Raw genomic sequence first — 26,106 nt, forward strand, 5'->3', positions numbered from 1 at the left:
TTCAAATTTATTGTGGAGGCACATTGAATTCCACCATTGGTTATAATCTAATTTTGTAAAATCTTTCCAATTATGTAAAATAAGTTGAATGGCTAGAATTAATAAAAGGGTAAAAAGGCGGTCATGATACACAGATAGATGGGCAGTGAGTGCCGAGGAACCCAGAATCAAAATATCAAATGAGAAAGGATCAGTGATAGAGAAAATTTTAGAAATCGTGTGCCAGATCGAATTCCAGAAAATCTGCAAATGGGGGCAATCATAGAGCATATGCCGCAAGGAGCCTTCAGATGCTTTGCAAGACCAGCAAGAGTTAACTGAGGACTTCATTATTTTGGCTGATTTAATAGGAGTCCAGAAGGCTCTATGATAGAGGAAAAGAGCTGTTTGTCTATGAGAGGCTGAGTGAAGGGATTTAAATAATCTGGGCCATAACGCCAACCATAATTGCTCGGTAATAGGGGATTGCAACATCGGATCCCATTTAGAGATGGATTCGATGAGAAAAGGATATGATTTTGCCTGCATATACTTGTACCAATTTGAAGATTGACCTTTGGAAGCAGAGAAAAGTTGTATCTTTGAGTGGAGGTCAGGAGTAGTATGCAAGGATGCGGGAGATGAGAACCTCGCAGTAAGACAATGATGCAGCTGAATCCAATTAAAATATTGGGTGGGAGGGATATGGAATTTTGCCATAATGTCCGAGAAGGTAATCCATTTATTCGCGTTGATAAGATGCGCAATAGTACAGAGACCTTGCTGTTGCCAAGATTTCCAAAGTACCACGGAATTGTCAATTTTAAGTTTGGGATTATGCCAAATAGGTGCCGCTAATGAATCAGCTAATTTGTTCTCTGAGATGGAGTCAATATGGTTAAGTGTTTGCCAAGTACTATGTAAAATCGGATTGCGTTTGGCCTCTGAAGGCAGAGGAATGGCAGGTGCATGTTGCATGATGTACGGATCGAGTAAAGAATGCTCTAAGGATAACCACGTGGGCGGTGTGCTTATGAGGAAAAGATTAGACCATAGGGAGCCTTGAGATAATAGAAAAGCATAATGGTATTCCCGAAAGCTAGGGAAGTTGACACCTCCCTGGTCCCGAGGACACTTTAATTTACGCAAGGCAATCCGGGGCTGTTTGTTGTGCCACAAGAAGGAAGAAAGGAGACGCTCAATACGAGAATAGACGGAGGGAGAAAAAAGACATGGAAGCATACTGAGAACATAATTTATTTTGGGAGTTATCATCATTCGTATTGTAGAAAGTCTGCCCCACCAGGAGAGGTTGAGGGGGGACCATTTGGAAGTACAAGTGTGAATGATAGAGAAGATGAAATCAGAATTAAGTTTCAATGTGGATTCGAGAGTAGGACCAAAGAATAAACCAAGGTATTTAATTTTGGTAGGGGACCATATGAAGCCAGAGTTAATTGCATCAGTTTGGACATCGATGCAATTTAGCGGAAGTATTTCTGATTTAGTGATGTTTAGTTTATAGCCAGATATGGCTGAGTACTGTCTAATTTGTTCAAGAACAGGAGAAAGAGAGTCCGGGGTGATGTAGAGCAGGATATCGTCTGCATAGGCCGAGAGTTTAACTGAAAATTGGTCAGACTGGAAGCCATTAATTCTATGGTCGTGTCTGATAGCCGCTAATAACGGCTCCAGAGCGAGATTAAAAAGTAATGGGGATAGGGGACATCCTTGTCTGGTGCCACGGGATGGATAGAAAGGTTGCGAGGTACGGCCATTAATCATAATCCGAGTCGTCGGGTGGGAATATAGAACTTTGATCATATCAATAAAAGGATCTGGGAATCCATACCAACGGAGAATATGAAAAAGAAAATGCCATTCTAGGCGATCAAAGGCCTTTTCAGCATCGAGGGCCATAATCAAGAGTCTGTCTGGATGAGATGTAGTGTGGTGGATGATATGTGACAAAAGGCGGGTATTATTGGAGGAGTATCGGTTATGGATAAAGCCAGATTGATCAGGGGAGATAAGAGATGGAAGAACAGATTGGAGCCGGGTAGCAAAAATTTTAGCAAAGATTTTAGCATCCACATTAATTAGAGAGATAGGTCTATAGTTTTTGACATCTTGGGGGTCTTTGCCGGGTTTGGGAAACACAATAAGGGTAGCCTCTGTAAAGGAGCCTGAAGAATCGCCCTGATTGCAGAGAAACTGAAAGAAAGATAGCAAATGTGGAAGCAGAGTAGGAAGAAAGGCCTTGTAAAACTCAACAGTAATGCCATCGGGGCCTGGTGATTTATTCGAATTTAGAGAGTTAATGGAGTCCAGGAGTTCCTGAGCAGAGAAGGAAGAGGAGAGAGGAGACGTCTCGGTAGGTAAGAGTGAAGGATGGGGAAAAGATAAAAATGAGATAAGCTGAGGAATAGAGGGGGAGGTTTCTGATGAATATAGTTGTTGATAAAAATCATGGAAGGCAGAAGAAATGGAGGAATAGTCTGTAGATAACTGCCCAGATACATCTTTAATAGAAGATATGGTAATCTTATCTTGAGATTTTTTCAGATAGTTTGCAAGTAGATGACCCGGTTTATTATTGTCGGCGTAATATGTGGATGCTTGAACAAAAACAGAGTTGGCAGCAGAGGAGCTTAAAAGAGAGTTGTATTGCAATTTAAGATTGCGAAGATCAGTTAGTGCTTGTATATTAGATGTATCAGAGATATGGATGGACTCAGCCAAACGAATGCGGGATTCCAGATCCCGTTGTGCAGTTTTCTGAGAAGAATGAAGTTTGGCTGAGAATTGAATAATAGTGCCACGAATAAATGCCTTAAAGGCGTCCCAGGTAACAATCCAATTAGTATGTGTGGGAATGTTGAATTTGAAAAATTCTTCAATGGCAGCACTAATGCAATCCGAAAAATGGTCCTCAGCAAGGAGTGAAGAATTAAACCGCCATTGCTTACTGCGAGGTTCTAGGGAGAAATGTGTGCAATTTATTGTAATGGCAGCATGATCTGAAACAGTTATGGAGTGAATGTCAGATGAAAGAATGTGTGTTAAGATAGATGTGCTGACAAGGAAATAATCAATCCTGGAGTATGTGGCATGGGGGGCAGAAAAGAATGTAAATTGTTCATCATCCCTATGGTGGATTCTCCAAGGATCTGTTAGTTGTAACTGAGTCATAATATCATGCAATGCATACCATGATTTTGATTTTTTATAGGGGGCGTGCGATTTCCGGTCCCTACTAGGGTCCAAAATGAGGTTAAAATCCCCCCCTATTATTACGGGAGTATCTGGATCCTGCAATACATGGTTGGCGATATTATGAAAGAAATCTGGAGAATCAATATTAGGTGCATAGATGTTAATAATTCGCAATGCATGATTGGAAATAGAAAGCTTAGCACTTACCCATCTACCATGTGTATCATGAGAGCTAGAAAGTGTGGAAATGGAGGGATGTTGTCTCACCAGAGTAATGACACCATTCTTACCATCCTCAGCAGGGGAGAAAAGGGGAGGAAGAAAACCACGTTTGGTAAACTTGGCAGAGTCAGCAGAATTAAGATGAGTTTCCTGTAGCAGAATAACATCAGATTTAATATCATCCAAATATGACATTAACTTCCGTTGTTTTATTACATTATTAAGACCCTTGACATAAGAACATAAGAACATAAGAACATAAGCAATGCCTCTGCTGGGTCAGACCTGAGGTCCATCATGCCCAGCAGTCCGCTCACGCGGCGGCCCAACAGGTCCAGGACCTGTGCAGTAATCCTCTATTTATACCCCTCTATCCCCTTTTCCAGCAGGAAATTGTCCAATCCTTTCTTAAACCCCTGTACTGTACTCTGCCCTATTACTCCCTCTGGAAGCGCATTCCAGGTGTCCACCACTCGTTGGGTAAAGAAGAACTTCCTAGCATTCGTTTTAAATCTGTCCCCTTTCAACTTTTCCAAGTGTCCTCTTGTTCTTTTATTTTTCAAAAGTTTGAAGAATCTGTCCTTCTCTACTCTCTCTATGCCCTTCATGATCTTATAAGTCTCTATCATATCCCCTCTAAGTCTCCTCTTCTCCAGGGAAAAGAGACCCAGTTTCTCCAATCTCTCAGCGTATGAGAGGTTTTCCATCCCTTTTATCAAGCGTGTCGCTCTCCTCTGAACCCTCTCGAGTAACGCCATATCCTTCCTAAGGTACGGAGACCAATATTGGACGCAGTATTCCAGATGCGGGCGCACCATCGCCCGATACAATGGCAGGATAACTTCTTTTGTCCTTGTTGTAATACCCTTCTTGATTATGCCTAGCATTCTATTTGCTTTCTTAGCGGCTGTTGCGCACTGTGCCGTCGGCTTCATTGTCATGTCCACCATTACCCCCAAGTCCCTTTCTTGGTTGCTCTCATTCAATAATATCCCTCCCATCGTATAGTTGTACCTCGGGTTTCTGTTTCCAACATGCAATACTTTACATTTCTCAACGTTGAACTTCATCTGCCATCTCGCCGCCCATTCCCCCAATTTGTTCAAGTCCCTTTGCAATTCTTCGCATTCCTCTTTAGTCCCAGCTCCACTAAATAGTTTTGTATCGTCCGCAAATTTTATTATCTCACACTTCGTGCCTGTTTCTAGATCATTTATGAATATATTAAATAGCAGCGGCCCGAGCACTGAGCCCTGCGGAACACCACTCGTGACCCCCATCCAGTCCGAGTAGTGGCCCTTCACCCCTACCCTCTGTTTCCTACCCGCCAACCAGTTTCTGATCCATCTATGTACGTCTCCGTCCACTCCATGGTTCTTCAGTTTCCGGAGTAGACGTTCGTGAGGCACCTTGTCAAAGGCTTTTTGGAAATCAAGGTATATGATGTCTATGGGGTCTCCTCTGTCCATCCGTTTGTTAATTCCTTCGAAGAAGTGCAATAAGTTCGTTAGGCACGATCTCCCCCTGCAGAAACCATGTTGGGTTGTTTTCAAAAGTTCGTTTCTTTCCAGATGTTCATCGATGTGTTCTTTAATCAGTGCTTCCGTCAGTTTCCCCGGAACCGAAGTCAAACTCACTGGTCTGTAGTTTCCCGGGTCACCTCTTGATCCCTTTTTAAAGATGTTATTGATAATGACATTTGGAGATAATAAAAAGAATCTGATAAAACATTGAATTGTCTGCATATAAAATACATGGAATGAAATACCCATCAGAAACTGCATACATATCTGTAGTAAATAGAACAGGAGTGATAAATATCAGTGAAATACCAATAAAGAGAGAAAGAAGTAAAGAGCAATAAAATATACTGGAAAAGGTGAGAAAGCCCCCTGCTAAATAGCAGCAGGCCATAAAATATGGGTGGGCTGAGAAGCCAAGGCCCAGGCCGAAGGACAGCACACACCAGCAAACCTATTGACAATCATCTTATGTTCTTATGTCTGGATGTCCAGGTTATTGTTCATCAAGACCGCCAGAACATCCATCTTTATACCACACTTTCAACCAAAATTTTATCCAAGTCCCAAATGCCCAGAATAAGACCATTTGGATGTGGGAGGGGCCAATCTTGTAATGGACTGGCCATCCAGCCATGGCAACAGAGCAGTGGAGCACCTTAGAAGGCACTGCTGTAAACTTCACAAAAAGGGTGCCATATAAACATCTCACTAGAACTCCCTTATAGGTTATGGTGAGCCCCCTCAAACACCCCCAAAACCCATTACATCCATCTGTCTTCAAGCCCAATAGCTCTTATGGCTGCAGGTGGCACCTATATGGTAGCAGCGTAGGGTTTGGGGGGATTTTGGTGGGTGCACATGTTCTACCATAAATGTAATGGGTAGAGTGTCTTGTGGGCCTGTGTCCTCCTATGGTTCACTAGCCCACTCACCACCTGTGTGCAGCTCTACTAGGTCTCTACAGTGGTTATCTGGTCACTTTGGAAACCTTTTTGGCACTTATACATGTTTTTATATCATCTAACTCACAATATTTAAATTTCGTCCAGGATGTCTAGTAAAACATTTGATTATCCCTGCAGGACAACTAAGTCTAGGTTGGCCCGCATCCCGCCCACATACTACTCTAACCACTCCTCCAGACATGCCCCTTTTAGCTCTGGGCACACAGTGGGATTTAGAGGCCTAAAAAGTCCTACAATACATCCAGAAAATCGGTTTATTGGCACTTGGACGACCTGCCTTTTAGGTCGTGTTTTACTGTGACGAACTTGTAGTGCATTTCGGAGATTCACTGGTGTGCTACCAAAGCTATTTTTCCAGGCTTCTTTTTGTGATATTTTTCTTTTTACCTTTATTACCATGGACCCCTGATGAAGGTTGTCCGAAACACGGACCGTGTTGGGTCCCCCGTCTGGTAAAAGGTTTTTAGTTAAGATTTATTTGTCAAAATAAAATTTGCCTGCACCGTGTACAAGTCTGCAGTTTTGGTTTGTTTGCTCTAGATAATTGAATTGGAACATGTAAATGGAAAAACCAGATTAGCGTGGCAGAAATTCCATCCTTGATTGGGCCAATGGCATGTCAGTGGTGTTCTGAAAAACTGCACACGTAATTATAGAATACAGTCTCAGTATGTCTAACTTGTGTGCCAGGACTTACACCAGGTTTCAGCAGGCATACTTTGTATGTATTGTATTGTATGTATTGTTTTATTCACGTCTGATGTCTAAAGTTAAAGTGCATCATTTTTAGAATTGTGCTTAGTGTCAGTTTTTTATGGTGGCATATTTTGAGCAAGCACTAAAAGGACTATAGGATTACTTTTAATAAAAATCGTATTTTTTGCTCCATTAGACACACCTGACCATAAGACGCACCCTAAATTTAGAGGAGGTAAACAAGAAAAAAAAATATTCTGAACCAAATTATCTCTGCCAGGCTGTGCACCAACCCCACACTCCTTGCCAAGCTCTGCACCCTATCCCCCCTCCCTGCCAGGCTCCGTATTTTGTCCCCCCCTCTGGTGGTCTAGTGGTAGGCTGGGACAGGGCAGGCAGGGACAGGGCAGACAGGCCTAGTGGCTGGCAGGCGGGTAGGTAGGTAGGGAGGCAGGCCTCTCCCTTGCCCAGGCAGGCAGCAGGAAAGCCCCGGCCTCTCCCTCCAGGCAGGCTGCAGGCAGGCCCCGGCCTCTCCTTCCTCACTCCCCAGGCAGGCGGCAAGCAGGTCCCGGCCCTCTTCCTCCTCCTCCCCCCCACGCATACCTTTTTTTTTAAACTTCTGGCACCTCACTCGAGAGCGGTGCACAAGGGTTGCTGGCTGCCTGTTCCCCGCTGCTTCTGCTGAGAACAGCAGATGCGGTTGCCTCCTCTTCCGTTCTCTCATGGCATAGTGGCGCATCAGGCTGTCTGCCTGGTCCTGCACCACTTCCCGTGAACTGAGTTCTTGTGAGAGGTGGTGTGGGACCAGGCAGGCAGTCTGGTGTGCTGCTATGCCGCGAGACAACAGAAGAGGAGGCAGCCGTGTTTGTCATTCTCGGCAGAAGCAGCGGGGACCAGGTAGCCAGCAACCCTTGTGAGCCGCTCTCAGCGTGTGAGGCGCCAGAAGTTAAACAAAAAAAAGGTATATGATGCGGGGTGGGGGGGAGAGAGGAGGAGGAAGAGGGCGGCAAGAAAGGGAGGGTGGCAGCTTTAAAATAAGTTAACGGGAGGGGTGGGGCGCTTTGGGCATTCACTCCATTAAACGCACCCTTATTTCCACCCACTTTTGGGGGGGAAAAAAGTGCTCTTCAAAATTTGATTGTCAAAATACCAGCATATATCTTCTAATATTCAATGATGCCCATACAAAATTAAAATTTTTTAAAAAAATATAATGTGAAAAGTGCTCAGTGCCCTTTGTCTCCTGCACAGACACCAGGAAATTCTTTTTCACTGAAAGAGTGGTTGATCGCTGGAATAGTCTTCCACTACAGGTGATTGAGGCCAGCAGCGTGCCTGATTTTAAGGCCAAATGGGATCGGCACATGGGATCTCTTCACAGGGCAAAGGTAGGGGAGGGACATTAAGGTGGGCAGACTAGATGGGCCGTGGGCCCTTATCTGCCGTCTATTTCTATGTTTCTATGCCACTAAGAGAACAAGTTTGGGACCATCATAACACTCTTCCGTCCCAGTACAAACAAGTTATAACGGTTACTTATGGAAATGGAAAAAGGTAATATTTATCTTATGTTAGGAGTACGGTAACTGATCTTGTTCCTTCATCATGACCAAATGGCGGCCCGGCAGGAATTTTTCTTTGCTGTTGTGCTTTAAAGTGACTGGTGCGTGCTCATAAAATTGTGCATAAAACGACTGTTCCTCATATTGTGAGCACCATTTACTGAATCCAGCCTTAAATTTGCATCTACCCTGTAAAGTTCAGTGTTAAGCTACATTAATGGCACACTTTACTGCACTTTAGTAAAAGGGCATGTAGGTTTTCTAATAGAGAATGACACGGTGAAAAAATTGGTCCCCGTCACCGCCCCGTCCCCGTCTCACCATCCCCGTCACCGTCTCACCATCCCCGTCACCGCCCCGTCCCCGTCTCACCATCCTCTTCACCGCCCCGTCACCGCCACTGCCATCCCATTCACCGCCCCGTCACCGTCACTGCTGCATACATAAAAGCCTCAAACGGGTACGATTTTATATACTTTTCTAATATCTCCCCTATGTATCTGCCATTGCCCCCCCCTGTGTCCATATTCCATCCCCATGGCATGTCCCCTTTTTGTCTCTGTCCCTATGCCCCAATGCACATAATTTCCCCTCTTTCTGTTACCTTCCTGTGTCCAGATTTCCCCTATCTTCCTCTTCCATACCAGTGTGTCTCTTCTTTTCAACCCCATCTAGCTTTTTTCCCTCTTTCTTCCCCCCCCCTGCTTCTAGCATCTGGCTCAACTGCCTGTCCTTCCCTTTCTTTCCTGCTGTGGGTTTTTCTTTCCGTTTTCATCACCTTGGCCCAGAATCCTTTTCCCTTTCACTCCCTCCTTACAGTCTGAGCCGGGAACACTAGCAATCGCACGGTCCTCGCAGCCCCCACCCGCCTGCCCAATCGATCCTAGTGTTTAGCCAGCTCTCTCCCTTCTCCTCACCTTAATTTGCAGGCTTTCTTTTTCAGCGACCTGCACGCTTTCCCAAAGAGCCGCACACGCGCGGCTGCTCAGTGTTCAATCTTCTGCTCTGCTGCAACTTCCTGTTTCCGGTTGCGTCAGAGCAGAAGATCGAAACTGAGCAGCAGCGGGTGCGCGGCTCTCTGATAGCGTGCGGGTCGCCGAAAAAGAAAATCTACAAACTAAGGTGAGGAGAAGGGAGAGAGCTGGCTAAACACTAGAATCGATTGGGCAGGCGGGTGTGAGCTGCGGGGACCGCGCGATCCTTCATGCCTCACTGCGGGGACAAGACCCATTCACCGCCCCGCGGGCGGTGAATGGCCTTGTCCCCGTCGCCGCAGCGACTGCTAGTTTTCTTCCCCGTTTTCGGCGGTGACCCGCGGCTAAAATGCGGTGGCCGCGGGTAAACCGCCACCGTGTCATTCTCTATTTTCTAACAACCACCATGCTTCTTTACCTACTGGTAAGATTCTGGGGCCAATGCAGAAAGCAACCATAGGCTTTGCTGTGGAATTACTGTGGTTGAGCATGTGTTGTACATGCCAGAAGATGCACAGAGGACTTATGCGCGGATAGTAACTTGCACGGAAGACACAGCCACATATATTAAAATGTATGCTGATGAGCTACAGTAATTTAGACATACATTCCTTGCAATGCAGGATGTGGTTCACAACATAAAAATTATTTTGCTAGGAGATGTAGATCGTTTTGCAGAGAGGATTTCTTGTCAGTCTTTCAAATTTAACTATTGGCTTTGTCATGTTTTGCAAGGGGGAAGAAGTCCCTACTAGTTTTAAAGGCAGATGGATGGTACCAAACGTGTTGGGGGAAAAAAACAAAATCAAAAGTGAAAGCACACATCAGTGTTTGTTCTTCTGCTAAATATGAGTCTCAAAAATTTTATGTGTCAGCAATTTTTGTGAGGCTCATAGAAAGGCACAAAAGAACAAGCACTGATGGTGTGCTGACATATTTAGGTTTATTTGGTCATGTGAACAAGAAGCCGTGTTTACCATGAAACCTTGTACGCATGCATCTGGCTTACCTAAGGTGACCATACGTCCTGTTTTGAACAGGACCGTCCCGTTTTTGGATCCCCTGTCCCGTTGTCCCCACACACAGCTTCGGGACGCCAAAATGTCCCGTTTTCAGTGACAGCATCCTGAAGGTGTGCACGGGGACAATGGGACAGGCGATCACTTCCTGTCCCTCCCTGCGCGCAAAAAAAAAATAAAAGCCTCTTTTTCTGGCCTCTTGCAGTGCTGGAGGGAGGGAGAGAAGGGCAGAGATGAGGGCTGAGTGATGAACAGTCTTCAATCCCTTTCAGTGCTGATTGGTCAGAACAGTTCCTGGGGCGGGGAGAGTCATAGAAGGGTCCGCCCTCTAGCTCTGATTGGGGGAGAAGAGAAAAGAAGGTGTCACTCTCAGCTCCTTCTGAAATTTTAGCTAAGTCGGGAGGAGGAGCCAGGGCTTGGACATGCAGCTGGGAAGATGGGCGCCCAATTTAACCCCCCCCTCCTGTCAGCCGCTATTCTCCTCCTTACCTCCCTGCTGCTGCTGCTGGTAATCACGGCCCAGAAGCCTTATTCCCGACGTCAGTTCTGACATCAGAGAGGACGTTCCGGGTCAGCCAGGCAGCGATTGGCTGGCCCAGAACGTCCTCTCCGACATCAGAACTGACGTCGGGAAGAAGGTTTCTGGGCAGTGATTGCCAGCAGCAGGAGCAGCAGCAGCAGGGAGGTATGAAGGAGAGCAGCAACAGCGGGGTGGGTAAATCGGGCGCTGGAGTGAGGCTTTTATTTTGCACGGCAGAGAGGGAAGTAGGTAGGCAGGCAGGCTGGCTTCGGGGGTGGGGGTGGGACAAAGTCTGGAAGGCAGTGAGGGGGACATGGGAAGGAGGTACTGGGGGCACTAAGGAAGGAGGCACTGGGGGTACTAAAGACATGGGAAGGAGGAGGCACTGGGGGCACTAAGGACATGGGAAGGAGGCACTGGGGGCACTAAGGACATAGGAAGGGGGCACTGAGGGTACTAAGGACATGGGAAGGAGGCACTGGGAGCCCTAAGAACATGGGAAGGAGGCACTGGGGGCCCTAAGGACATGGAAGGAATAGAAAGGGAGAATTGTTGGGCCTGAGTGCAGAAAGAAATGAAAGAAAGGATGCACAGTCAGAAGGAAATGCAACTAGAGACTCATGAAATCACCAGACAGCAAAGGTAGGAAAAATGATTTTATTTTCAATTTAGTGATCAAAATGTGTCAGTTTTGAGAATTTATATCTACTTTCTATATTTTGCACTATATTTGTATATTTTTTTTATAGTTACTGAGGGGACATTGCATATTTTAAAGTCATCTGCCTTGATATCTTTGAACCCCCCCCCCCCCCCCCCCCATTTTCTATGCTTATAGTGTGCTTTGTAGTTTTTTAAAATTTTATGGTTACCATTATGAATTAATAAGATATTATGTGTACATGAAAAATGAATGGAAGAAATTGGGGGCGAGGCTAGGGTGGGATTGGGGTGGGACTGACAATTAATAGATGTCTCCTTTTGATGAAAAAAATAAATGGTCAACTTAGGCATACCCACCCCCCATTTATCACAGGTTTGCCGTACATAAAACTTGGGTGCAATTAGCTTTTTATAAGCTGTGGTATTATTAAGCTTGCAGTAGAAGCCATGCACAGACTTTCCACAAGCCTTTCTGCATTGGCCCCTCAGTGAGGTTAAAATTTGCAAAAGTGTCTTTCTTAGAGTAACACACGGAACAGCACCCAGCTACCTAAACAAAAGACTACACCGTAATCTCTCACACAGATTAAGGAGAACTCAAAACCTATTCGCTTACCCTCCTCTCAAAGGTACACGACGCAAGAAACTATACGACAGCCTTTTAGCTACACAGGCAGCAAAAATTGACACTACCATTTCCAATCTACTGATCAAATCAATAGACATAAAAGAATTCCGAAAAGAAATCAAAACTCATCTCTTCAAAAAATACTTTCCATCATCTTAACCTCAACATAGCACTAGAAAATACACACACGAACACCCCACCATAATTATACCTAAACATTGTACAACTCACTTCATCAACCTACTATTTATCTACTATGTGCTCTAAATTTCTCCTGGAAACTTCCAGACTAACAATTGTAACTTGATACATTCCTGATTCTATGTACTGTAATATTCCTGAAATTGTCCAGTCTCCCAATTTGTAATCCGCTTAGAACCGCAAGGCACAAGCGGAATAGAAATCTGTAATGTAATGTAATGTAATGTAATGTAATGTAAAAGTGAAACTGTTTTTAGTGTAACGTGTATTTTGTTTTTGCATAGAAGATTCAGCAAAATGCTATAATATCAAAGCAGTTGCAACACTTGAATGATCATTCTTTCTAGGACAGTATTTCCAGACTTTACTTTTTTTTTTTTTGGAAAACACAATTAGGATGGATATATTTTTTCCCCTGTGGTCTAAAATGGATCCCCACCCTTTCCAAACTGCTACTACCTATTAAACGGCTGTAAAACACAGCTGCTCCCACCATCTGTTAACATTTTCCAAGGGCACAGTGAACCAGGTTACACCTTCAACCATGCCAAGTTTTACAATGTTTCCTTCCTCTCACAAACTGAGGTCTAATCTGAATTTCACACACTCACTTTGGCAAGTACTACTTCGCTTTTGCCATTATCTTGAGATTGGTATGTATGTATGATCCTCTCAAACTTGTGGCAACAGCAGTCCCTGTACCTTTCACCCATAATTTGTTATCAGCAATATTCTCCGATTTTTCTGTAACATAGAGCTTTAAGGAAAGCTGAGAAGCATTAACAGTGATGGAGTGGAACAGAAATAATGATTGTTGGGGGCGAAAATGAGCATTTATGGCCTAGAGAAGTTCAGCTATGTGACCATTTGATTGTAATTAGTAATGAGATCAGGGTACTTGGTGTAATTTTAGATGCAAACTTATCATTCAAAGCTCAGGTATCAAGAGTAGTGTAGCTTGCGTATTTTGCTATGCAAAAGTTATCTCTGTTGAAGAATGTGTTAACCAACTGGGATTTTAGACAAGTACTACAATCAATGGTATTATCACAGTTAGATTACTGCAACGGTATGTATTTAGGTATACCCTCTGTTTGGATCAAGGCACAACAAACGGTTCAGAACTCAGCGGCTCGGATGTTGATGGGAATGTCCCATTATGAACATATATCTCCTACCTTAAAAAAATTACATTGGTTACCAATACACTTTTGTATTCAAGTTAAAATTCTGAAAGTTGACGAACAGGGTATTTATGATACCTTGCCTGCCTATTTGGCTAAGTGTTTGGTATTGTACAGACCATCCAGAGCATTGAGATCTGAGAACCGTTTGTTGCTTGACACATGCAAAAAGAAAACAGTGCATTTTGTGAACACTACAAAATCCTGTTTCTTTATTGCCGGTCCTGACAGATTTTTTGAGATTCTGTGGAAGTTTGTTACATTTTAGAAAATTACTGAAGACTTACCTTTTTGCACAGGCATGTTTTTGCTACAGGTACTTTTCCCTGGTTATAATGATGTAACTTTCCTTTCTGATAGATATGACAAGACCTATTTTAATTTGTTTTACTTATTTACTTTTGTTATTTAGATATTTGTAGACGTATGTCTTTGATGCTGTGTATGTTAATTGTGAGTCGCTTTGGTTAAAAGTGGATTATAAATGTTTTAAATAAATAAACTAAAAATTAGCCTAATGTTTACAACACACTAGCCCAAATCCAGGCTACATGCAACGCTAAACTAATTTGACTGTTCCATTCAACCCTTAATTAGCCAGTCCTTCTGGCATTTGCCAGAATTTCCAGATTGCCAGTCTAGGTCCAAACATTGGGCTAGATTCACTAAGCCCACTGATCATGTCCCGACCACTTTGCGGTCCCGACCCGATTCACTAATCTTCCTCCTGCACCCGATCCAATCCGCGCATGCAAATGAGGGGAAACAGCATGCAAACCAGGAAGGACCTCGATTCACTAAACAAAATTCAAGAACACCGACTGGGCTGGCCGATCAAGAAGAAGCGACTGCTGAGAACCAGTCGCTCACGTCCTTTCCTGCTCTCTGCTACCCTGAAATCCTAGCCCTGCAAAAACCCTGCTCTCTACCACTCTGCCTGCCTCTCTGCCTCTACTGCTCTGCCGCCCCAACTCTCCTGCCTTTGCTGTCCCAAGTCTCCTGCTCTGCTGCCCCGACTCTCCTACTCTGCCGCCCTTCCCTGCAGTGTGAGCCCGTGGTTTTAACCCGCTTTAAACCCGAGGGTTAAAACCATGGGCTCGCGAGTAAAAAAATAAGTTTTGTTAACGGACAGCAAGTGCATGCGCAGACCATCTATAGGCAAAGAAGATGGTCTGCGCATGCATCGGGATCGCTCTGCAGTGATCTGTGTTGTCGATGTGGGGCGTGCCTCCGATCGCCCCCATTTGCATGAGGATGCGTTATGGATCAGTCAGCCGGCCAAGGAGCAGATCGGATCGCCCATGGAGCAGGAAGGTTAGTGAATCTAGCCCATTGTCTTACTTCCAGAGCAGAACTGTATCTCTCAGCATTTATATGGAGGAAGGGGGTCTTTTTCTGCTTTTTTCTGTTCTGTTTTGTTTTGCGTAGGCATTTTTCCATAAAGGCTAATGGAGAGAAACTCAAATTCCAGAACAAAAAGACTGCAGGTGTGATCTGGCTGAAACCCTAATGGTATTTCTTGTCATTAGCAATGCTTTGATGTTAACACTCAAGAATTTCTTTTATGGTTGCGTCTCAGTCATCTCTACTAAGATCCAGAGCAACTGAAGCCTTTTGTCTTAACTTTAAAGACATCTGCAGGGTGTTTATACCAACTTTCCAGAGTCTCTATCTTGAATACAGTGAAGTAAACTGGGGAGGGGGGGACACAGCTCATGAGGTTATTATTAACATATCAGTAAACTTCTTTCATTAAGATGAAGGAACAGTTCAATAAAAGGGAGCACTTAATGTTACTTTAATAAGGATGTGTTTCCTGCGACAGAACTGGGATTAACTATAGTACCCATAAGTGATTATCTTTAGAACTGCAGCTAAGAAGTTAAGAATAGATTGTTTTGCTTTTAATCATTAAAAAAAATTGCACATGCTCTGAATACCTTTGATCGATAGTTTCCTGCATTTAAAAATACTTTGATTAAAATGCATATTTGAGAACAGGAATCTATTCAGGAGCCAGCAATTCAATGGAAGTCGGGCAATGAAGCTGAAAGCAGAAATTTGCCAATATTCATTTGTACTGTGAGGGTTTAGAGGTAGTCTCTATTTTAGGTCCTGTAAATATAATTAACAAATTCCCTCTTACTAATGATTTCAGAGTTCAAAAACAGGAATCTGAGTTAAGGAGACTAGCTGATAGCAACACTCCAAGAGAAAGTGTAATGGGTAAAGTACAGTGAACAAAACCAAAATGTTAGCGGGTTTTTTTGGACCTTTCTGATGTATACTGAGGATTAGGGTGAACATTCAGGTAGGGTTACCATATTTGGGAAGTCAAAAAAGAGGTCACATGGCCCTGTCTCCATTCTGCCTCCCATCAGTCTTGTCTCTGCCCCTGGATCCTCCCCTGTCTTGTCCCCCCCCCCCCCCCCGCTCCCCACCCTTCATTCATTTTCTTAGTCCCCCTTTCCACCTTCTATACCCTTTTAGTGCTCTCTGTTTCTCTCTCCAAACCCCTCCCCCACAGGTGCTTCTCTCTCTCTCTCTCTCTCCAACCCTTCCACATGGTGCTTCTTTTTCTCTGTGGAGGAGAGTGTGGCATAGTTTTTAGAGCAAATCTCCCACTTCTCCCTGTGACCTTGGGCAAGTCACTTAATTCTCCACTGCCCCAGATACATTAGAGAGATTGTGAGCCCATCAGGACAGACAGAAAATGCTTGAAGTACCTGTATGTAAAACCACTTTGAGTGTGTTTGTAAAACTACAAAAAGGCAGTATACAAGTCCCTTTACCTTTCCCTCTCTTTCCCACTCCAACATCGCCCCCCCCAGCAGGATCAAGGGTTCTCTATCTCCAGTCATGGCTCCCCTTTGTTTCCCAACCTATCTCCTCTGCAGAAATTTTCAATCTTTGGGCAGGCCGGCAGCATCAGCGAGGTGAGCCTGCTGCTTTCATTCTGCAGCAACTTCCAATTCCCACCTAGGCAGGACAGCTGCAGAATGAAGACTTCTGGGGCAGGCCGACACTGATTCTGATGGCCTGCAGAAAGATTGAAAATTTTAGCAGAAGAGGTAGGTGGGGGATGGTTGAACCATACCCGGACAAACTCCTCCAGAGTTACCATGCTGTCTGGACACCCGGACAGTCCTCTAAAAAGAGGATTACATTAGATTAGACATGTCCGGGTAAAGGACATACACTTTCCCCTCTGCATTCGTGAATTCTTTATCTACGGATTCGCTTATTCGCGGTTTTAAACCACAAAATTCATTTAAATTTTTCGGGCTATTTTAAGCCCTGTAAGCCCCCCCTTAAGCCTTACCTGGTGGTCTAGCGGGTTTTCGGAGAAGGAGCGATCTTCCCATGCTCCTGCCCCGTGCAGATCGCTCACAGGAAATGGCTCAAGAGACTATGGAAGCTCAAGGCAGCCATTTCCTGTGAGTGATCTGCACAGGGCAGGATCGTGGGAAGATCGCCCCTGCCTGAAAACCTGCTAGACCGCCATGGAAGATTTAAGGGGGGCCTTTCAGGCAGGGGCGAAGCTGGGGGAAGTGGGGGTTAGGGGCAGAACCGGTCCGAATATTATTTGCTGTTTTTTAATATTCGCAGGCCGGCTCTGCCCCTAACCCCCGCGAATAGGGAGGGGGAAGTGTATATCTATGAGTGGGCCAGAGCAAGAGGTGGAGCCCTTATTTTGCTTTTTTTGCCTCTACAGTCCTGGGTGCTGCTCACCCACTGCATCTCAGGCCCATCCAACAGAAGGTTGCTATTTGTGCAGCTAACAAGGATCTCCAAGACCTAATAGCTGAAGACTCGGCAGTCCACTGACTCCCTTCAAAAAATGTAGTTGTCTGCTACAGCGCTCCAATCTGCTGATACCAGCATTGTAGGCATGCTTGGTTTTCATGCATGAGAACTGCACATGTGTCACGTGCCAAATTTCAGGGCTGGATTTAGACTTGGTGAGACCCGAAGCTATATAATGACCTGATTTAACAACCTGCAATCAGGTGGCTGGACATGTTGAAAACAACCATGGGCATGATGCTGGAGGATCTTACTGGACTAGCCCAAAAATGATTTCTTTTTAGATCTGTAATACAGTGTTCCCCCGGTGGTTCGCGGTCCCGGTTATTCGCAGTATATTCTGACCGTGAACCACCGACAAAGAGAGGGCGGCAGTAAAGGCAGGAAGCCTGCTCTCCTGCTGCCCTCTCCCACTGCCCTCTTAAGGCTCCCCCATGAAAAACTGTATTTGCGGGTTTTCGAGATCCTGAAACGGAACCCCCACGAATCTCGGGGGAGTACTGTACATCAAGTCACTAGTACTCGAGCACGAGTCAATGGCACCTAACTAAGCTATATAAAGCTTGGAGGCCCCTTGTTAATGAGGTACACCATATCGTATAACCTAGAAATAATATGTAAATGGAATTTTTAAAATAATTTTAGCATACATTGATATAGATAATGCTGACAAAATTAGTAATTTGACACTCTATTAATATAAGTACTAATGAACTTGTTTGCAAAATCAGAAAACTGATAAGCCTGAAAACTGAAAATTTATGCTGTAAATATTACCTAAATTCATTATGTAGAAAGCCATTTTAAAAGTACTAATTAAAGTAATTCCACCTCTAGAACATTTAAATATGTTTGATAAAAATCCACACAAATTCTCAGAGAGCCCCAATTCAGAATGTCTTAGCGTACCATTATGCGGGTCTTTCCCACAAGCAATGGAAGATTAGATTTTTACCTTTGATAATCTTCTTTTTATTAGTCCCTGGAGGATTCAGTACGCTACATATTCAATCCCTTCCCGTAATCTGGGAGTTGCAGAAATCCAAACACTTTTCTGGGCACTGGCTTCTTCTATCTTAGAGAGAGTTAGAGCCCCCTACAGTTCAGTCCCAAAACCAAGCAACATACTGGAACAAATCCATGACAAAATAAGGGGGTACGGGGGAACCTCCTCGGTAACACAAACAATTGGGCTGCTCTGCAAAACATGAAAACAAGTAACAAACAGGTAAAAGGCAACCCAGAAAAAACATTGAGGAACAATGCAGAAATAATCTGCTGTGTGCAGCAAGTACCCACATGAAGCATACTTACAAAAGGGCAAACTCCCCACAGGACTCATCTACTGGCTGGAAGATCCTGAAGCCTGTAAGGAGAATAACCGATGCCAAAGAAAGCAGGTGATTAAGAACAATTGAGTTTACACAGAGAGGGCGGGCCATACTGAATCCTCCAGGGACTAACACAAAGATTATCAAAGGTGAAAACCTAATCTGTTCTGGTACATCCCTTCCACATTCAGTATGCTAGGTGACATACCAAAGCAATGGAAGTGTCTAGGGAGGGACAGAAGAATGTGCCCGCAACACCGACGTCCCATAAGAGGCATTAGAGCGAGCTACCACATCCACCCGGTAAAACCGGGGAAAGGTATGAAGAGAGGATCAAGCAGGCACTCTGCATATTTCATCTGGCTGAATCGCACGAGACTCCGTCCACAAAACAGCAACGTCGAGGCAGTGCAGTCAGGACAAAGAGGGATCAGACAGCCAAAAATCATTAGTCCTCTCCCAAAAAATGAAGCAAGACTCTCTTGATGTCCAATTTGCGTAAAATATGATCCTTTCTCTCTGAACCTGTGGAATGAAACGCAGGCAAATTAACTTCCTGGTTGACATGGAAAAGTGGAAACCACTTTCAGTAGGAAGGAAGGAACTACTCTTGCGTCCATAATTCAGAGAAAGGGTTCCCTGCATGAAAGAGCTTGAAGCTCCGAAATATGCCTTGCCGAGACAATGATGACCAGAAAGCCAGTCTTCATCATTGGATCCTGAAGACAAGCATCCTTCAGTGGCTGGAATAGGGCTTCCACAAGGTCCTGCAGAACGATGCTAAGATTCCAAGCAGGGAAAGGATGACACAAGGGAGGTTGCAAGTGAAACACCCCTCTCAAAAACCTGGTCATATCAGGATGAGCAGGAAGTGAACTAGAACCCCCTGAATTAACTTTAAGGGAGGCCACCACCAAACCCTTATCTAAGCCTGCCTGAAGAAAAGCCTGGACCACCAAAATGGGAGTTCGCTCAGGCTCCACTTGGTTCTTAGCACACCACTGTTGGAAAACCTTCCAGGCCTTGGCATAAGAAACCATAGTAGAGGGTTTCTTGGACTTTAAGAGATGACCACATATGATCAAGGCTGAGCGCTCAAGATCCATGCCGTAAGACCAAAGCAAAAAAATAAATAAATAAGAAAAGCAGAGACTTCTGCACGGATTGCTTGCAGAAATTGAAACTGTAGGAGGCTCTAACTCTCTCTAACCCCCTATGAGCGTCAGAACAGTTACCGCCGCTGCCAGTGCTAAAACCTGCACTACGCGTTAGTACAGGAAGGGGTAAAGTAGGAGGAGCAAATGCTCAGAAAAGTGTTTAGATTTCTGCAGCTCCCGGATTGCAGGAAGGGATTGAACAACTAGCGTACTGAATCAGGAAAGGACGCAACAGAAAGGCCATTTTAACTCCAGGGGTATTAATGACCATGTGCTAATTTTGTCATTAGAGTGTGGCCATTAAAACAGATTAACATATGAGCTCTTATTACCAACCATTATGTAGGAGGTAAGGGCTCACACACTAAGCATGCACTAATCAGTTAGTGCATGGCAGTTTAGCTGTGCTAACCAATTAATGCAGAACACATCTACTCTCCATCCCTAGACATATCCCCTCTGCCAAAAAATAAATTTTATTTTTTAGCATGTGGGCAGCACGTATCCTGAAAGTACTGTGGGATACCTTAGTGTGCCTTGCGGTACACCATTTTTTGCTACATTAAGCACATGTTAGTAGTTACCACTGCTTTGTAAAAGGACTCCTTATAGGGTTACCAGATGTCTGGGAAAACCCAGAAGAGGAACGTCCGGGTGTCTTGACCGATTTTCAAAACCTGGAAGTTTGTCTGGGTTTTGGAAGGCTCTGAGCTCGGGGCCGTGTCTGGAGGGCTTTCAAGCATGTGTGGATGCGACACAACGATGTCACATGCATGCGTGCATACATACAATGTCATCGCATCACATCCGCGTATGCTCGGATGCCCTCCAGATGCGGCCCGGACTCAGGGAAGGAGGTTTATGTGAAGGTGGGGTTGGGGCAGATCAGGGCAGGGCTGGAGCTGGGGCTCGGGGCAGGTCCATGTGTCTGCTTTTTTTTCCCCAACAAATCTGGCAACCCTAGTCCCTTAATTTTTAAACTTGTGAGGGAAAAGAGAGTAGGGGAAGAAATGTGTATCCATCCAACCTACCTGTTGGCCCACCCACAAACTGGCTTCTTGCTATGTCACTGCTTATTTCTCTTACCAGAAAAAGAACAGATGGCAGTTCTGAAGTTTAGCTCTGAGGAAAAGACAAATCCATGGAAGGAGGGGGAGAGTTGAATGAATTGTCATCCTCTGGTATAGATTCCACTGTTGACAATGCTTTGTAATACTCATCCTCTCCATCAAGCATTTTAATTTGGCTAAAACAAAGATGAAGCATTAGTGTGAAATATCAAAGCAAAGCAAATAAATCCCAGACTCTGACACATGAGATTACACTGCTAGCCAGTTTTCCAAGTTTGCTAAAGTATCCGTGCAGAAGTTGTTCAGAGATTGCAGGAAATAACAACTTCTAGAGGCAGCAAGAACATAGAGCCTTTGAGGATAAAATCTACTTTGCCAGATCAAAATTACGAATTGCACTCAAAAATGTTTGATGAACTGTATAGGAAACACTGAATGGGAATTCACCTTTTTGTATATTTTACATAATTTGATGGGAAATATTTTTGATGACATAGATAAAGGAAAAATAAGAAAAGGGAGTGATAGTATTTAGTGGGTCAGAATGCAACACAAATAGTCTAACAAGAAAAAAAGTGTCAAATATTAGTACCAAAGAATTAAGCTCCTATATTTTAAAGAAGAGAATTTTTGATGAGGGGAGAGCAGTGACAATTTCCTTTTATTTGTACTTGCTGATATTTCTTGCAGTTTGTTTTGGCCTTTACTTTTATTACACTTTTGTGAAATTTTCCTATGGTAATTTCTCTTCTAAACAATCTTTCATTGTCAAGATTTTTTTTTTTTTTAGCTTGAGTTTGTATACCTGCAAATAAAAATGAAAACTAGTAACAAACTTTGGAAACTATAAATTTCAACTTATGGGTAAAAATTCCCCCCCATTAAAGATCATAACCAATATGTTTCTTATATGAGCTGTTTGTAAAAATAACTGAGAGAGACCAGTCCGGTGGCTCAAGCATTGTCATCTGAACGGCTCCCATTTGACTCCTAAAGAAAACCAGCTGCACTCAGAGAAAGGGAACAGCTTTCCACTTTTTGCTGATCCTTAGAATCTGACACATATCTTGCAGTGACTGCAAACTAGTTTTTTTCTAAAGGGTGTCAAACTCATTTTCATGGTGGGCTGCACTGGGAATAAAAGGCACTATAATTGGGCCAACTGACTGGGAGGGGGGATATCCCCTCAGAATGTCATGGATGACAAGGGTTGGTTGTGGGTAAAATTACAGGGATACGATGCAAACACATCTTCATTGCAGTTTAAAATAAGCCAATATTTTTTTCTTTAGCACTCAATCTCTCTCCAAATCCCTCCTCTTTGTTCCCAGCAAAGATAACAGCAGCTACAGTGGGGAGAGGGGGGAGAAGAGTTGGTGTACAAGGAGCTGACCTTTTCTGTCCTGGGATTCTCCTACCAGGCCATTCTCCATCATTTGTCTCACTGTTGGTGCTCCTGTCCCTCACCCGCAGCCAAGGAGAGAAAGAACAGCCAGCTAGTCATGCACAGAGAGGAGAAGCAATACATGGCAGGGGAGAGGGAAGGAGGGAGTGAGTGAATGGCAGGGCCCTGCTCCCAGATACAACAAGCATGGGAATTTTGCAAGCATAAAGTAGAAGAAACTGCTTGTTACAGATGTCTCTAGAAAAGTGGTCAATCCCATATTTTCCATCCCCACTATAAGATCCAATGACTGGGGAAACACCTAAAGAATTCTTAGGTTTCTCTGGTTATATAATACTAGTCTTTAAGCCCGTTACATTAACGGGTGCTAAAATAGATGTGTCTGTCTGTCTGTGTTTCTTTATCTCTCTCTCCTTGGCCGCTGTCTGTGTCCTTCTGTCTTCCCCTCCCCCTCCCGAGCAAAGCTGTCTGCCCCCAGCACACACCTCCCCCAAAAGCAGCCCCCTTTCCCTCTCCCTGTCTCTCCATGGCCCTCTTCTATCTTCCCTCCCAGAGCAAAGCTGTTTGCCCCAAGCACACCCCTCCCCCTAAAGCAGCCCCTTTCCCTCTCCCTGTCTCTCCATGGCCCCTTCTGTCTTCCCCCCAGAGCAAAGCTGTCTGTCCCCAGCACACCTCCCCCCAAAGCAGCCCCCTTTCCCTCTCCCTATCTCTCCATGGCCCCTTCTGTCTCCCCCAGCACACCCCTCCCCCCAAAGCAGCCCCCTTTCCATCTCCCCCTGGCCCCCTGTATTGATTCCCTCCTTACCCTCCCTCATCCCGGCGTCTTCTGGCCTGGTGCTCTTCAAAGCAGCCTGCGATCGTGGTGGCCGGCTTTAGCGAACCTCGCAGGCCGCTCGCCAACTCAATAGCACGTTCCCTCTGACGCAATCCTGTGCGTCAGAGGGAACGTGCTACTGAGGTTGGAGAGCGGCCTGTGAGGTTCTTTAAAGCCGGCCACGATCGCAGGCTACTCTGAAGAGGAGGATTAGTGGCAGCGGCAGCGGTGAGCGAGGGCGGGAGATGTGTTCCCTGCCGAGGACGCGGGCAGGGAGAGAGCTTGCCTGCGCTTCCGGGTGGTGAGTGAGGGCGGGAGGAGGGGAGTGGCCAGAATGTTCCCTGCCGCCGGGTTCTAAAATGGAACACGGCCACGGATCACATACCACAGCGGCAGGGATTACGCTGTTTTAACAGCGCATGCGCCGGTAAGGTTTTATTATATAGGATATTTTAACTGTAGATGGACATTCATTCTCAGAAAGTTTCAATAAGTACTTTTTAGCATTTCTTTTGGTGAAATCCTGGTGACTTTAGGAAAATGTATAAATTGCAAGTTGTTCTTTCAAATTCTCAATCTAATTATGCAAAAACAGATTTCCCTTAGTTTGAGTTCTGCTGGAAAACAGATTCCACTTGGGATCCTGTTTTCTGAATATCTACTTTCATTAGGTCCAATTGTTGTGTATGAGAATTTATTTTATCAGTAAAATCCTGATTTTGTAAAGCCTGAGGGGAGAATTGTAAAGCCAAAAGTTTACCTAATTCCTCTCTTGCTGTCCAGAAGCAAAGGAAAATGCTGGAATGGAACTCCTTCCATCCATTCTTTGTTCCTGAATCCACAGGCAGGCTGAACCTGATCCAGTCATCTGGGTTTGGTGAGACTTTCCATCCCCCGAGGATCCAGCTTCTTTTAAATGAATACTTCTGCTCGGTCTTCACTTGCAAGGCGCCGGGATCCGGCCCTCAGCTGCTGACGAGGGAAAACTCGGAAGACCCGTTTTGAAATTTCGAGTTTACGCCCAGCAGTGTCTACGAGGAGCTATCAAGACTCAAGGTGAACAAAGCTATGGGACCGGACAAACTACACCCCAGGGTGCTCAGGGAGTTGAGTGACGTCCTGGCGGAACCGTTATCTGCGCTCATCAATCTTTCCCTAAGTATAGGAAGAGTTTTGTTGGATTGGAAAATGGCTAACGTCATTCCACTCCATAAAAAGGGATGCAGGACGGAGGCTGAGAATTATAGACTGGTGAGTCTCACATCGATAGTGAGTAAACTTATGGAAACACTAATCAAACGCCAATTGGATACGATCCTGAACGAGGAGAATCTACGAGATCCCCATCAACATGGTTTTACGAAGGGAAGGTCCTGCCAATCAAATCTGATCAGCTTCTTTGACTGGGTAACAAGAAAGCTGGATATAGGGGAGTCCCTGGACGTCATGTACTTGGACTTCAGCAAAGCATTTGATAGCGTCCCACACCGCAGGTTATTGAGCAAGATGGGCTTGATAGGACTGGGTGAAACATTAACCGCATGGGTTAGGGACTGGCTTAGGGGTAGACTTCAGAGGGTAGTGGTAAACGGTACCCTCTCCGATACGACGGAGGTGATCAGCGGAGTGCTGCAGGGCTTGGTCTTGGGCCCGATCCTATTTAACATCTTCGTAAAAGACTTGGCTGAGGGGCTTCGAGGTAAAATTACATTATTCGCCGATGATGCCAAACTATGCAACATAGTAGGCAACTGCACAACAGATGAAAGCACAGTGCCCGACAAAAGCTCAATGCCCGACATTATGACACAGGACCTACTCCTGCTGGAGCATTGGTCAAAGACTTGGCAACTAAGTTTCAATGCCAAAAAATGCAAGGTCATGCACCTTGGCGGCAAAAATCCATACAGGACTTACACCCTAAATAGTGAGATCCTAGCAAGGACTGTAGCAGAACGTGACTTGGGGGTGATTATTAGCGAAGACATGAAGACTGCCAGTCAAGTGGAGAAAGCTTCATCCAGGGCTAGACAAATCATGGGCTGTATCCGTAGAAGTTTCGTCAGCCATAAGCCCGAGGTCATAATGCCGTTGTACAGATCCATGGTGAGACCCCATCTGGAATACTGTGTACAATTCTGGAGGCCGCATTATCAAAAAGATGTGTGGAGAGTTGAGTCGGTTCAGCGAATGGCCACCAGGATGGTCTCAGGTCTCAAGGATCTCCCGTATGAGGAATGACTGGGTAAGTTGCAGCTGTACTCACTCGAGGAACGCAGAGAGAGGGGAGACATGATCGAGACGTTCAAATATGTCATGGGCCGTATCGAGGTGGAAGAGGATCTCTTTTTCCTTAAAGGACCCACGGCAACAAGAGGGCATCCACTGAAAATCAGGGGTGGGAAATTTCATGGCGACACCAGAAAATATTTCTTCACTGAAAGGGTGGTTGACCGCTGTAATAATCTTCCATAACAGGTAATTGAAGCCAGCAGCGTGCCAGATTTTAAGAAAAGATGGGATTGGCATGTGGGATCTCTTCATGGAGGTAGTTAGGGGGTGGGCCATTAGTGTGGACAGACTAGATGGGCCGTGGCCCTTTTCTGCCGTCATTTTCTATGTTTCTGTGTTTCTATGGTATTGGCTCTGCTCGAAGTACCTCCAGCACTGTGGCCACCTCCAACACCATTTCTGAAGCTCTTCCCAGTGATGGATTTGGCAGGGCTCGTCACTCTCCTAGACTGAGAGAGATGTCGTCAGCCAGAGTGGCAGCTTCCAACGTCTCCCGAGCTGCTATTAGTGGCTGTAATCCAGGTCTCGGAGCTGACTCCAAACATTGGATGTGACAAGGGCGATGAAGAATGTCCTATTTTCAGTTCTAAGAAAACTATAAAAGAGGAACCTCACACACTGCCAGCAGCCATCTTGCTACCAAACTTTTGGGATTCTCATCTTTTAAGCACAGGTAGCTTAGTGATGTAGGAACTAAGACTACACAAAGAACTGAAAAGAGTTGGTGGTTCCTTGATATGAGGAAAGAGATCAATAAACATAATTTTAATTTATTGTTTGCTACATAGACACCTGGTAATCAAGTCTTGGGGAGGCTCACGCCTTTCCTAAACCCAGGCTGACAGACAGGGACAAGAGCTGGACCATTCAATACTGAA

At 44.9% G+C, this 26,106-nt stretch overlaps 1 protein-coding gene across 1 annotated transcript in view; it reads right to left on the reverse strand.

The window, feature by feature from the left end:
- MYO3B (myosin IIIB) overlaps positions 1 to 26,106 on the reverse strand; it is a 319,347-nt gene that overhangs the window by 12,881 nt on the left and 280,360 nt on the right. The window contains exon 27 of the mRNA XM_033944123.1: positions 20,734 to 20,893. Within this exon, the coding sequence (XP_033800014.1) occupies positions 20,764 to 20,893 (130 nt within the window). The 3' untranslated portion in view covers positions 20,734 to 20,763. The remainder of the gene's footprint in view (positions 1 to 20,733; positions 20,894 to 26,106) is intronic.

The sequence above is a fragment of the Geotrypetes seraphini genome, chromosome 5 (genome assembly GCF_902459505.1).
Source record: "Geotrypetes seraphini chromosome 5, aGeoSer1.1, whole genome shotgun sequence".
Lineage (NCBI taxonomy): Eukaryota > Metazoa > Chordata > Amphibia > Gymnophiona > Dermophiidae > Geotrypetes > Geotrypetes seraphini.